At 37.5% G+C, this 15,296-nt stretch overlaps 2 protein-coding genes across 3 annotated transcripts; one reads left to right on the forward strand and one right to left on the reverse strand.

Annotated features, from left to right (window-relative positions):
- Positions 1-2,000: 2,000 nt before the first annotated feature.
- On the forward strand, positions 2,001-14,427 carry LOC145781949 (cytoplasmic dynein 2 light intermediate chain 1-like). 2 transcript variants are annotated; one of them, XM_082593655.1, is made up of 8 exons: positions 2,001-2,169; positions 3,904-4,002; positions 4,432-4,542; positions 10,606-10,776; positions 11,250-11,342; positions 11,948-12,081; positions 12,382-12,498; positions 12,941-14,427. In XM_082593655.1, exons 1-8 carry the CDS (start codon positions 2,053-2,055, stop codon positions 13,140-13,142), a joined length of 1,044 nt encoding a protein of 347 aa, XP_082449781.1. In that variant the 5' UTR covers positions 2,001-2,052; the 3' UTR covers positions 13,143-14,427. The 2 variants fall into 2 exon arrangements, with proteins under 2 accessions (XP_082449781.1, XP_082449782.1); XM_082593656.1 differs by having other exon boundaries at positions 4,435-4,542.
- LOC145781951 (flavin reductase (NADPH)-like) lies at positions 6,466-9,551 on the reverse strand. The gene is made up of 5 exons (XM_082593657.1): positions 9,402-9,551; positions 8,995-9,159; positions 8,339-8,428; positions 7,424-7,581; positions 6,466-6,933 (listed from the first exon to the last, which is right to left on the reverse strand). The coding sequence occupies exons 1-5, from the start codon at positions 9,475-9,477 to the stop codon at positions 6,706-6,708; spliced, it is 717 nt and encodes a 238-aa protein (XP_082449783.1). The 5' UTR covers positions 9,478-9,551; the 3' UTR covers positions 6,466-6,705.
- Positions 14,428-15,296: the final 869 nt, after the last annotated feature.

A 15,296-nucleotide genomic window follows, 5' to 3' on the forward strand; every position in this document is an offset into this window, starting at 1 on the left:
TTGTGCTTGGAATCGTAATAAGCCACTAGATGAAGAATCATAGTCTTCGTACTCAGATCAGCCTCACCATTAGCCTACTTTGCTGGGGATGTCACTGCTTCACTAATATCTGTGTGTGAGCAAACCGCATAACTCAGCTAACACACATAACGCAGTGAGAATAAGTTCAGACATAATGTGGTGAGATTGTAAATCCGATATAAAATTAAAAAGTGAGTTCTGTCACTAAAAGACCCTAGCAGTTGCAGAGCGACAATAAACATAACATTAAACAATTAATTCTACAAAAAGTGCTCAATGCCAAGCAAAAATCCAAGCAGAGTAATTTCATCAAGTACCGTACCGGTATGGTTACTACCCGTTAAAACCTCTAAAACCTGTTTCACCTTAAAAGGGGATCATCGGAAGGTTCTGAAAAGTATACAAAAGCAATAAATCGGTAATACCTGAAAAGATATTAAGTATTATAACCTTAATTTAATCTGCAAAAAAACATCAGAATAACAAAGTGCTACCTCCATCGGTTACCACAAAAGCCTCAATTAAGACGTCCAAAGGAGATCAAGCAGATTGATACCAACAGTCCAACACAGTCTGTGATGTCTCAAAGAATAAAATGCAATAAAGATAAGGTAACATGTAGAAATAAAATAAAATTTATTTTTAAAGTTATTTTATTTTGAAGTATTTGAGTTTGAATTTGTTGCGATGACGACATTTACTCACCAGTTCAGAACGTTTGTTCAGAAAGTGGTTACAATCGGCCTTTAGAATAGCCAGTTTTTAGCAAGACAGAGGCTTTGGGACCTTGAGGACAAGGGTGTTGATCCCAAGATATCATGGCCCATGATTCCTTTATTAAAGGCATACTAAATGAAATTTTCAAACGGGAATTAAGCATTAAAATACGTAAACTGAACATTCAAGAATACATTTCAAAAAAAATACCTAAAAAGATTTGTTTTCAATGGCGCTGGCAAGGCCCAAAGTCCAATGTTTCATTTATTTTCTTTTTTTTTTCAAAATGACCAAAAAGTGCCAACACAGCTCGAGAATACGTCACAAAAGACAGCAATAACAAAAGCCACGTTACAACATCTGATGTTTTAACATCAGATCTGAGGTTTTGAGCAAACTGTCTGATGTTTTGATGTTGAAATTTGATGTTTTGATGTACATACATACATAGCCTACAGGTAAATCGCCAGCAGTAACAACTGTTGCGTGATCAGCTGATTGCTCGTCTTTTATTACGTAGACTGTACAGCCGCATGCTTCGCTGCTCAGGCCTATTCTGATTTTGAAAGCTCTGACAAAGGTACGCGCGGAATGCTGATCAGACCGCAATGGGGCAAAATTTTATTGAAAATCGTTTTATGGAAGCATGTTAAACACAAAGAACGTGGAAAATCGCCAAGTCAGGTTTTTTCTTTAGTATCCCTTTAAAGGTGAACCAGGCTGTAGAGGTTTCAGCGAGTAGTATCATAACTATATTTCATGTAAAAGCATAACATTATTATTATTAAAAGGACATTAGATAAGGCGCTAATATATTCATACATGTTCCATGCAGTTCTCACATTTTAAAAGCACAGTATACCGTACTGTATATGATATAGCAAATGTCTTAAAAATCCAAATTTATTAGAGTTGCATGTACTAATAATCCAATATTTATTAACTACTTTGTTGTTCATTGTTGTTAAAAAACTGAGTGCACACAATTTTTGCATTACATTTAAGGGGTTTACTGCCACATCATACACAAATTTTAAACCAATGTTTTGCAACTTTTCCTTTCTGTTTTTTTTTTGTTTTAACTATCTACATTACCGTACTTGTTTTGGATTCTGACAACAAAAGATAAATCAATTTAGTTTGTTGCACATTAATTGGAAAGCTCTGGACTAGTTCATTATTACTTATCTTGTTTAACAGCGCAATAAGCTTTTTTTGCAAACAAACTAATTTTGTACTGCAATTTTTTGCTTGTAGAATTTTTTGGTTAAGGTTTACTGATTTGTGAACAGTGTATTTTAAATCGCACAAATAATGATGAATGGGCCAACGACTATTTGGCATGCAGTATCACAACAAGTAGCAGTGAATCCAAGCAACAATCAAAATGTGCTGGAAAAGTATGTTCTTTTTATGGGAGGAAAAATGTCGGTAAGCATACAATTTTTCTTGGCAATATGTTATTTGCTGTATGCTTCAATTTGAAGAAATACAGAATATGGCATTCTTGGTTGGCTATGTGATAAAATGACCTAGGTTTGTTTAACCCTGACCTCGGACTGATGAATAAACTGGTGAATGACCTGGCTCAAGTGTTGGCGCTGCAGTAGTTGAACGACATAAATTGATCCTAAACTATTAAGAATTACAACTGATTTTGCATGTCTCTTACAAACTGTGTAACGCACTCCAAAACAATTGCAATATATGGGAATATGAAAGAGCGCTGTGACGTTTTAACTTCAGATTTTGCTAAGAGTGCTGTGACGCTACTATAATTAATAATTATTAAGTGATAAAGTAAAGTTTTGCAAGATTGTGAGATGTTGTTACTGTCCATAATTGAATTTGTGGTTGATTAAACTTCACTGTTCATAGTATCATAGTCATAGTGCATAGAACTGATTAACGTGTTGGACTGTTATTGGTGGTTTGATAAATTCGCCCCCCCCCCTGATGACCCCCGTTGATTTGTTTACCCCTCTGGTGCTCAAAATTACCCCTTGGGGGGCGATTTTGCCCACTTTGAGAAACGCTTGTTTGAACTCTTTTTCTAGTTTCAAAATTTGCCCGCGATAATTTTTGTTTGGAAGTTGAATTTCATTTCGCATTGCATGTTTGGTTGGTTTACAGCAACATGGTCCTGTGTTATACCATGCTAGACAGGTAGTCACTACCTGACCTAGCCCCCTGAAGAAGTCAGTCGTGTCTGATTGACAAAACGTCGGAATAAAAACATATTATCACCTCATACATTTTGTGATACTTCAGCTTAGTTTGCACCATAAGAGCGTATATCATGTTATTTAACTAAATGAATCTCATTCGATTCTTCTGATCAACAAAGCTGATGAACAAGACATCTCTGCGGCTACTTGGGCGGACCATAAATGGAATTCTGAATGGAGGTCAAGCACCACCAGACTCCATTCATTCATCCCTGACGCCAACACGCGCCCCATCGACCTGACACTACAGAGACAGGCATGGGTGCGCCTCAACCGTCTCCGTACGGGCGTCGGGCTTTCCGCTCAACCATGCACCAGGCAATGGGGAATGGCTTCTTCCTCCTCCTGTGAATGTGGTGCCGAGGAACAGACCGCAGACCACATCATCAATGACTGTACCATCTTCAAGCCACCTAACGGAGTGGAAGGTCTGCGCGTCATGGATGATGAAATTAAAGACTGGCTGCTCTCTAGCAGCCTTCCAGTGTAGTCCGGGAACATCGTGAATCTGGGGTGGTAAAAGGATAGACCCTCGGCCCCAGAAGCTCAGACGACGACGATTCGATTTTTAGTAGGCCTTATGTGTATTGCTTATTACAATAATTGGTTTCAAAGTCCTACTGGGAAATTTACTTTTTGATGTAAAAACAAAGAAGTTGAAAATTTTTGCTTAAATTAAAGGAACCGCGAAGATCAAAAGATATCCGAGATAAGCCAATTTAGAACACTACTTGTTTGTAGGAAAAATCAACTACATAACATTTTTCCTTTGTACAGAAATTGTTTTGGCACTACTTTTCTCAACTGCCTTTTATGTAAAAATTCTGTTCCATGGGATTTGGCTACAATAAGCGACTTGATCCAATATGTGTGGATTTTATAAGCGGTGACTACTGCATATATATACATATAACATTTGTTCTTTCATTTTGCTCAGGGTAAAACAACAGCCATGTTGAAATTTTTGATGAGAGATGACATTGCAAAGCCAACCACTGCTCTAGAATACACTTTTGCAAGAAGAACCACTAACTTGGTAAGAAAGTGAACATTTCAATGCAGCAGATGTCGATGATGTTGCCGTTATACTGACGGCTACATATGCACAAACCACAACACTGTACATTCACTACATAAAACATATGTGTAGCTTTTCAAATGAGCTTAAAAAGTTATATAGTTTAAAAATTACTTTCATCTGTACTTGTACAGTGATTTTGTCATACCACTATTTCCAATTAAACACTGTGATAGTTTCCCAATTTCAGATGATACAATAATATTACAAACTAACTTTCATATCATAACATCCCTCATGACAAGTGGCTTTATTTTGCTAGTTGGGCTTGGTTACAGCTCTCAACATGGTCCATTCACGCACGCCTGCAACTCCACATGCAGATTTCTTCATCCAAGCGTTAGTTTCAACAATTTTTCATGTTTGTTTAATGTTAATATATTTCAGCAGCAAAAGTTGACTGGTCATATTTGGGAATTAGGAGGGGGAACACATTTGAGCAAGCTACTGGATATTCCACTCAACTTGAAAACATTGCAGCAAATGACAGTTATTCTTGTAAGTTAGTGTTTTTCATATTTATTAAATTTTTATTGCCTGTTTGGTATACTGTAATTGTGTTTAAAATTTCGGATTGCAACCAGGGTTGCCAAGTAATCCAGGAGGAACTCGGACATTATTAGTCTGAAATTTGGACATGTTAGGACAAATAATAAAAATATTTTGTTAATGATCCAGTACTTCACTAGCATATGATATTAGACCTAATTATCGTTTTTGTGCGAAATTTAGGCCACCTGGCAACCCTGATTGCTACATTGGAAGATGGCAGATAGACTCTTCAAGTCTTCAGGATACCAATGCTGATAAATTTTAGATACATGAAAAAGTGTTTGATTTGCTTCAATGATGACCTAACAAACATTTTATTACCACTTCTGTTCAGCCCTGTTGTGTTGTTGAGCCTTGCCTGTTTGTGGTACAAGAAAGAATTCTCTCTCAAAACTATACTTCTTAGAAAGGAGCTATATTGTAAAATAATATTTTTTGGTTAATCTGAAATGGATTTTTGTGACTTGTTAATGGGAGTGGTATGGAGTATTCCGGTAAGGATGTGATTTGATATTGTAGTACGGTAATGGTAAAGTTAACAGCTAATTACATCCATAAAGTTACACTATCAAATGCAGCATTCTCGGTTATATAGAACTAAATTTTGCATTTGATCTATTGCATCACTATGTTTTGAAAGTTGTAGTCCAGTTGCAAATTGTAGTCTATTTTATAAATCACTAACTTAACGCCATTGTTCTCATGGTCGAGAACAATGGCGCATTGTATCCAACCCTCCATACGAGGAAGGAACAAAATGATGATGATGATGAACTTAACCACTTCAAAAAATTGACATTTGCCCTGCTTTGGTATTAATTGTCAGTAAGCGTGTGTCTGATGTCCTACCGGGTCGTACCAGATACCAAATACCGTATCAAAATGGCGCTGAATTTCGTTCCCACTCAGCATTGAGGGAATGAATGAAAAATAAGGATGCACTCCGCAGCATTGAAATTGTCGGCTTGCCAAGCGCTGAGATGAATACAGCGCCAAATGTTCTGATGTGTTGACGCTGTTTCTGTGCTTTTCTCAGTCTTCTTCACACAATACTAGACAGAATGTTTTCTTTTACGATCATGACACCCTGGGGTGTTACGCCAGCAAACTAGTCCTTTTTACATTTTTTTTACGTTTACAGACATTATATCAATTGTAAAAGGAGGTTGATTCGATGAATGGGGCCTCGTTTAGTGTGTTGCTTCTTAATGACTTATCTAAACTACCCCTCTTTTATCTTTGCTTTATGACTGCAATCCATACTTAAGTTGAAAAAAAAGTAATGAAAAAAATGATAATAAGCAAAATATCTGTAGGCAATCCCAAGAATCCGTAGGCATAAAATTTAAATCGCCTTCACAATGTAGAGAAACCACTGTTGTTGCATGATTTTGTAATTAATGTTAAGGAGGTTAAACTTACGCAGTGACGTAAAATTTGAAACGTGGAACAAATTCGAGGGTTCAGTTTTGTGTTGGCCACATGGCCGGTTGCGAAAAATTATAAACAAAATTAATGCGATGTGCACATATGACGTCACCGGATGTTGATTTTATGCAGAGTATCATAATATTACTTTTTTCGTTGGCAGCTAATTGATGGCGACGCGGTTTAATTAGCTATGATGACGCAACAAAGTTTCTAGTTGGTGTGTGTGTGTAGTCTAAATGCTGCAAAATAAAAACAGCATGTCACTGGAGAAGGTTTTTACTTATCAGCTTGTCACTTAACAACTAGTCTCTTGTCGGTGTGACCGAATCCAAATCATCAAATCTATCCTTTTTACATTAATTCAACGTCTCAAGGCTGGTTTGCTGGGTGGATAGTGATTGGTCAGCTGATGCTAACTATGGCATCACATGACCTTGTCACGTGCCTATTGTGGCGCGTGAGCTTCTACACTAACGTTCTGACGTCACAGAAGAACGTTTTAGCATAAAGTATTTTTCTTGCATTGCATAAATCTTTGCTAATACATTGCAATAAAACATAGAAACAAAAATAACTTTAAGACAGGAGACGAAATTTCAACCAACATTTTTGACAAATCACACAAAACGCAGTGAATGCATATGAAATAAAAATAAATCAGATTCCACCGCGGAATGTTCAGTATAAGGTAAAAGCAACTCCTGCCACACCAATTAAGACTAAAAGCAAAGTGAAAATCCCGCTAGTGGTGTTTGTAAGCCAAGTAAAGAATCCCAGTTTGGACGACACACCAACCAACTGGTGCGCATACTCCTGTGACATTTTATCGTCTTTGACACAAGTCAGCATCCAATCCGCCAGATCGTGCGTTGTTACAACGTAGCTGTGCAGTTTGTTGATGGCCACCTGTGGTAGGTTGAAGTTTTAGACCAGTAGTTGGGAATGCTTGCGACCCACTGCTATTTTACAACGTGACCGTATTGTCGATGGCAATCGGTAAAAATCCGTAGGGAAAATATTCCGACTGGAAAATGTGCACTCGGAAAATATCCCCCCTCGAAAAATGAGGTTATTTTCTGTGTGGGTGTTTCATTTCCCGCAGAGATTTTTACCTACATTCCGTTTCAATCGATACGTTTTGCCAATCTTGTATTGATCTATGTGTTGTTTCAACATCCAAACACGAAGATATTTTAACAAGATCCGTACTTCCGTAGCCTACAACGCAAAATTTTCATTTTTCCATTGTCTGCTTACGACTTTGGCATAAAAAGACAACGTTTGTCCACTGCCCAGTCAGCAAATCAGTCCTTTTTTACTTTGATTCAACTCCTGCAGAGGTTAAAACAATACCAAAAAGAACTGATTTTCTGACTGGGTGTAAAGGCCTATTTACCTTGCAGGTCCCAGTGTAGGGTAGGTTGATTATTTCGGGCGGTGCTGTGCAGATCCACTCTAAGTCTTTTGACTTTTTAAGTATTTCATGAGCTCTCTTGTGGTCTGCGCCTACCCGCTTCAGAGGAAACGGAATGACTTCATGAGGCATGAGAAAAGCTAAAAATGAACAGCATTGATTCATTATGAACACAGGACTGATCCAGTGATTGTAAGCGTAATTGGTGGGCTGGTGGCATATGATGACTACAATGAGTTTTCGATATTTTGATTAAAAAAATAAACAAGAACAAAAACAAACTAAAAAAATACAGGCCAATTGCTGTAAGTCGAGCAAGATTCCTCAGCTCACATGCGTTTGTAAAACATTGCCTGAGGCTGCAATGTATAATTTGTCGTGTACATGGCTGACCGTATCATTAGGCCTTATCTTGTATATTTACAATAAGATAAGTTATTTGGTATGCACAAATATCATACCGGTGGCAAAGGCCATAATAATTGCAGACCTGAGTAAAAGTACTTTTTTGTAACTTTGAAGAAAGTTAAAACAAGACACATTGAAATTCAAAGACAACTTTTTAAACTTGCGATTGTTCATGTCACAGCCCAGACTGCAAACCAACCATTTCTTTACATTGAATCAACGTCTGCAGGCATTGTATCAATGTAAAAAAAAACGGTTGTTTGCTGTACAGGATTAGACAACTCGGTTTTGTGAACCACATTTACAAATGATGTGACAATTTGCAATTAACTAAACTGCAACCTTACTGGTTCCATTGTCTCAGACGGTACAACCATTTTTCGGGTCCAAGTAGGCACATTTGACATAATGGAAAACTTTTAGATCCACATTTTCTCCCGTATATGTTTATAGATTACAAAATGCTTCGTCATGTTACTCATTACTTACACACTCCCACTACAATGATTCTCTTCAGTCCATGCTTTCTCATGCCATCTACGACGTTTTGAAGCCCTTTTGATATAACAGTTGTCGATCCTGTGAAACAAATAATAATAAATAGCCACAAAAACAACGTATTCGGAACATCTATATATCGCTGTAGTCGTACATAATTTTTTGTAAAGTTTTAATGCTTTTAGAGCTGTGTGATTGCATTGTTCCATTAGTCGTTAATTCAGTCACGTTAGTAGTTGAAAGCCTCTGCAAGTTTGCGAAACTCAGAACTAAACTCTCAAAGAAGCATTGTTACTTTCATTCCAACTTCCAACCTAATAATTTGTTTCCATTGACGTCATAACCTTATTGTGTGGTAGACAGTTTGCTTGCAATTACTACATGGTTGAAATAGTTACCCAGTCCAAATTAATTTAGTTTTACATTGATTCTACGTTTGCTTAAAAACTGTTGACAGATATTGGTTTGGCATAATCTTTGAAGCGTGACTTAACTCCCTTAAAAGCATTCGATTTTTCTTAACATTATGACTGAAAGTAGCCTACCATATTAATTATTTTATCACCACCGTCATGTACAGCGCCTAGGAACATATTTTTGCACTGTAGATGGTGCTACAAGTGCTATGTATTGCGAACATACCATACCTAAATTGAATCCAACACCGAGACACGAGACAACAATATCTTGTCCTTTAATGGCATCTGCCACAGCTTCAGCGTCCAGAATATTTCCAAGTATGATGGTGATGTTGCTCTTCACCTCGCCAGAGACCTTCTCTGGTTTTCTTAGGTACGCCGTGACTTGCAAGTCTGCGTATTGAATATACTGTGTGTGATCATGCTTCACTGCGGGCTCAAAATATCTTTTTGTAGACTGCCAGAACAAGGCTGGTATACTTAACTTCGTCTGCGTGATAATTAGCTGACAAACAATCAAATTTATTAAGTTTTTTATTCAAATGAAGGCTTTGTCATCATCCTATTATTTGCAAAAGATTGACTTGCATATCTGACACTAGTGACACCAACTGCAATATTTTCAAACGTCTCACCTGGATCATTATGAGCTCTTTCCAATACTGCGAGGCCAGTTCTGCCTGTAGGTCCAAAAACAATTAACTTTTTCATGTCTATCAGCTGCAATTACAAGTTTGCCAAATGTCTTGCGCTCGATACGGCGACTGGCACACAATACTATGTCTACTTCTTTTGGTGTCAATTTGACTCATTTGCAATTTTTCTTTTTTTTCTTTCAAGTCAAACTCAATCAACCGTGAATTCGAACTTCCAGTGACGTCTGAATAAACAGTTGACTGCCTGTTTGTTATCCTTTTCATTTTTCGCTTGATCAAGCGCTCGCTCGCCCACAAATATAGCTTTTTTTCACTATTTTCGCATTGTTCACGTGATGACACGGTGTGAACAATAATATACTTGATGTTCTCTTCAGCGCTTCTTTCGTGGAAGTATCTTAGAAATTTTAGTAGAATTCGCAGCTACTGCCGTGTTGTGTGCTAACAGGGATTGCAGCAAGCGGGACCTTTCAATATACAACACCGTCTCACGAGAATGTGGTGTGGTGTATCAACCGAATTCAGAACACTCGAACTCGATAGAAGAACTCTTTCGTCACGTCGAAGTCACTGTTTCAAAGCTGACACTTTTTTGTTTTTGCTATTTGCTGCCGTTTAACTTTCTCATATGTACTTTAAGTAGAAGTATCATACGTGAAAGCAAATCTTGTTGCTCAGAACCGACACAGAATATGTGTGACTGGGTGTGTGAGGTTCAAATTTCTGAGCTAGACTTCAGTGTTATTGGATGTTTGCTGTCGCAAAGTTGTTCTCTTTCGCTCCTTTACTGTTGATTGACATGGGATCGCGAAAGTGGGCATTAAAATAACATCTTCGCTATTTCTGCGTGATTCTCGTTTTCGATTTGTTAACACGATATTTGCAGTTGTTTTTGACGTTGACCTCGTCTAAATAAAAAAAATAGTTTTATCATAAAGTCAAGTTGTAGCAGTAGGAATCCATTTTTAATCCGGTGTTATTCCATTTGCCTGGGGTGGCCGAACTCACCACAACATGTCATAATTTCCCTCCCACCCCGTCTCTACGTCGGCCTGTTCAGAGCGTCATCAATCTAATTTTGTTGTTTTCCGCGTTAAATTGTCTTTGTCATTTCTAATACTTACACTCGACTGCCGAGAAACAAACGACATTTTTATGTTTGGCACGGCATTTTCTTTTTCAGGTGTTAGATCTGTCCACTCCTTCCCAGTTGTGGTTCACTGCGGAATCTCTTCTGAAAGCTGCTCGTGATCGGTTGGATGCTGTCATCAAGCAAGCCAACAAGCAATCTCCGGGATTTCAAGATCGTATCAACAAATCTGCCTGGGAGAGGATCGGTGGAACAAACAGAAGCGTGAGAAGTTATTTTATGACCAAAACAACCTTTCCGAGCAAACACAAGTTTTCTTATCCTTTTTTTAGGACATTGAATTGATATGAAAAGGAGATTGTGTTTGATATTTGTTGATATTTTCTTGGCCTTTTGTTTAGCCTTTTGTTTAGAACTTGAGTTTTAGCTTTTTACGCAACAACCGGAAATGACGTTTTGAGCATGTGACCATGCAGCTTCTAGTGCCCTTTTCACACTCTTCTTTTTTTATAGTTTTTCACTTATATACGTCGAATGTTCGAGATTAAATTGTTTTATAGAGTAGTAGGTGTGGTCTAATTGTCTATGAGGATATTTCTTAACGATTTTCGAAAACGGAACTCGTGACGTTTTCTACTGGAGACGTAAACTTAAAACTGTTAGGCCTACAAGACTATAGTTAATTTTTAGCTTGTAGCAGCCGGTAATGTTTAAGAGCCTCGCATTTTGTTTTTCAGGATGTGAGTTCGATAAATCCCTTTCCAGTCCCTCTGGTGATTATTGGAAGCAAGTTTGATCTTTTCCAAGATATGGATACTGATCAGCGGAAGGTGATCTTTCCAGGCAACAAATCAGTAGTTTTTTTTACATCGATTCAACGTCTGCAGACGTTGAATCAATGTAAAAAAGCACTGAATTGTTGTCTGGGTGCATTGTCCTGCTTCTTGGTGTGAAAAAATTCTGCCATAAAACGAACAAAGAGTTTTTGATTCAAAGTGTTTTTCATTTGAATTCTTGTGAAGTGTTCGTACGTGTAAGCGCTGAGCTCACACTTAGGTTCATAAAGTTTAAATTATGGTTTAAATTCATACAAACAATGATGAAAAAAGTCTAGTTGTTCTATTAATTTTCAAGCATGTTTTTGAGCAACTTGGCAAATGACAGTGATGTGCTTCCAATGGAAGTGAAACGTGCAGACGTCTGACTCGGTTTTCTGCTACTGAAAGTACTGTGATTGATTTAAGGGATTGCTAATTTTCGGTGCATTGCTAAAATTTCTTACTTTTTTGTTTGTTTGTCAACTTTTTACGTATATTTGACGTCAGTTTTTGTGTGTTACGTGGTTACGTTATTTACGTGGTTACGTTATTTGCGTGGTTACGTTATGCAATGCCGATTTCTTTCAAACAAACTGCAATACTTGGTCTACTTTCAGGTGATCACGAAGACGATTCGCTACCTCGCGCACTCCAACGGGGCGACTGCATTGTTCCTCAGTTCCAAGATCGAAGCCACGTTAAGAGGACTCAAACACGTCATGAATGTAGCTGCGTTTGATGGACAACTCAAGTGAGGACATTGTGTTGACTCTGCTTCATTTACCTTAAATTAAACGATGCTTCAATAAACAACTTTGTGAGATAGAAATTAGTTTTTTTCTTTTGCTTCAATACCTTTAATTCTAATTTTGAATGATAAATTAGCTTTTTATTTCTGTGGCTAAAATTTTTTATTTGTTTTTCAAGATATTTAAATCTTTTGGAACATAAAGAAACTGTAACGCTGGCGGCTTTGCAAAATCTTGTTTCCATAACAACATTCTGAAGCTTCATTTATCTATTTCATTATTTTTATGTGATTTCCTCACAGCAAGACACCCGTGATAGACTCAAGCAGGCCGTTGTATGTGCCTTGTGGAATGGACAGTATAGAGGCAATCGGCTCTCCTCCCTTCGCGAGCAAAGATGTTGGACGAGCTTCTTCCAAGTATTTGTTTTGATTATTATTTACTTTATTATTGTTTATTTACTTTCAACTATTTGTTTAAAGAGATTTTTCTGTCGTGCTCAGACTTGTGCACGGATAGTAAATGTTTAGGTTGAGATTGCTTTAAGTGTCAAGCCTAGAGTGGTACCGAACTGGCGTCGCTTCAAGCGTAGTGCAGGCACTTGGCCACTCAGCATCAAAAAAATGATTTGTTTGCTCGTATTGATCTATGACATAATTATCATGTTGAAAGGCATTTGTACGTTAAACTTTACCCAGATAGCAAAATCAGTCATTTCATTTTTACATTGATTCAACGTCTGTCGGCGTTGAATCAATATAAAATGTAAAAAAATGTCTGATTTTGCTGTCTGATTAGATTCCCGGAGCGACTTTACCAAACCGGTTTCAAAAATCGTTAAAACCAGTTTGTTTCTTGCAGAAACTTGAACGAGCTTTGGAAGGTCGCTTTTTGCGGTCATTTTCCGCAAGAAGGCGATGTAAAGCGAACGTCTGTACCAGATCCTGCCAAGGATCAACAGTTTCGAGAACCTAAAATTGACGAGATGAGAGCGCAAAAGGACAAGGAACTGGAGGCCTTTAAAAAGCAGGAAAGTCAAAAATGGACTTCCAAAATAAATTGACCTTTTTCTCATTTAATTTTATGATGTTTGTTTATGAAATATGAAGATGTTTTCGTATGGAACCAAAGCGTTTCTTCGTGGTTTAACATTAAAGTTTTCGCCTATCCATTGGTGGAATGATCTATTAATGTGCTGTTGGGCTAGATATTACAACAAAACCGAAATCGTTTTTGGTAAAATTTGGGCGATCTAGAGTATCGGCTATTATTCGAAAACAATGATTGCCTACTTTTGTGGATAAAGAATGCTTACCGTCTATCTTAGAACTTGAGATTTTTTAACTGTTTAGTGTTTATTATGCTCTTGCGCTGTACCTAGGGCTGTTCGAAATGGTTTTAATTGATCAAAACGACGTTTTTTACCAAGAAATTCTGACGATATATTTTTGTGATGGACTTTCGTGGCCTTGAACAATTGAAAAATCTATGATGTACATTTTGACTTAACAAAATCGGCTTGATTTTTTAAGAAAAGAAGCCATAATGAAATCGAAGCGAAATGCTAGGAAATATTTTTCGAACCATCGTAACCGCGGGTGGGACATTGATTTCAACAACTACCCAAGCATTTCCCTAGCAACGCTGTCTGTTGAATAGTGGTTGGTTAACTTCCACATGCAGCATTACCATTGTACATTTGTACAATGTACACTCACGTCATTTCCACATGTCGACAAGAGTTGTCGTAGAATCATCGTCCAGTGGTTTTTAATGACGCATCCATCTTCTCTTGCAGAGAGATGCCATCGATGCTTTTTCATAAGCGATATAGTTCTAGTTAAGTTTCATATACTGTATTTATGTCGTTTTATCTGTTTGATCCCACGTGTTTCTTTGGGCTTTCTTGCACTGACAACTTTATTGTAGTGAAGCGATGTCATTGTACAGAGGTGGCTGTCGCAGAAGTAGAAATGTGATCTGGTCCATTAAAAAAACACTGTTATTGATGGTGCTATATTACGTTGACGATGCTGTATGGATTGAAGATTGCAAACTTGCTGTTTCACTTTTATCATTTCATTAGTGTCATTGCAGTCCGTCTGCGGTGACCTGCATTTTCACATCATTTTTTAGTGAATTTTACTTGAACTGCAATGCACCTTTAAAGTTTTGGTTTAAATATGTGAACATTGAAAAAACACTGTTTTATCTCACATGCACTTTTTTATCTGTGTTCTGATGGTGTTGCTTTTATATTTTTGTTGCTGTACCCGTCTGTTTGTAGTTGATAATTGTTTGTAGGCCACTTAGTGTAGGCATACGTCATAATAAACATTTTGTCTCAACACTTTTCTGGAAATATTTGTAAAACTGCAAAGTTTTCGCCAAACGGTACAGGCGTTAAGCCTGAACGCGCCGTATCCTGCGAGCAAAAACTCTTTTTTGTGGTACAACTTTGTTAGAAGGATTGCAAAGAAATGGGGATTGCAACCTTTTAAAACAAACAATTAATCCAAAAGTATATTTTTAATTTCAGATACTCAGTGAAATAATTTTTTTCACTGAAGTTTCTTAAGTAAATTCCAACCTATACACATCATTTTTAAATTAACTTGATGCAACGGCAAGTTTTGGGCAACCACTGCTTTAAAATAACATTTGAGCTTGAAAAAACTTCTCGCAGCACTTTTTCGCACTCTTCCATTAGCAGGAAACTCAAGCTAGTTGGAAACATTCTTCTTCTGAATCCCCGTCAGAGCTACAAAATCGTCTTTGTTCACAGATGACCTTGAGACTTTGACCATAACAATTTAAAGCGAGGTTGTATTGGAAAATGCATGAAAATCCTACTTTTACAGCACCAAGACAAACTTGTAAAAGCGTTGTATCAATACAATGCGAAAATCCTTGGCCGAGCCACGATTCTCTTCCGAAAACTGTTCATGAAAAACACAAGTTGTCGCCTTGCTTCACAGCGATCCAATATTGGGAGATGATGCTTTAGCATGCATGCTTATACGTCAACTTATGTCAGGACAGATTAACCGGCTTACCCTTATGCAATCTGCAGGTGCAACGCTTCACATCACAAAGTTTTCGTTGGTTATTGAGTAGGTGTAGTCAAGCTGAGAGTGAGAGGGATGTAAACACACCAACATTTTCGGAACTCGTAATATTTGACTGCGTTGCATGTTACACATAAAAACACGCTACA

This window comes from Aplidium turbinatum, chromosome 13, assembly GCF_918807975.1.
Source record: "Aplidium turbinatum chromosome 13, kaAplTurb1.1, whole genome shotgun sequence".
Classification (NCBI taxonomy): Eukaryota; Metazoa; Chordata; class Ascidiacea; order Aplousobranchia; family Polyclinidae; genus Aplidium; species Aplidium turbinatum.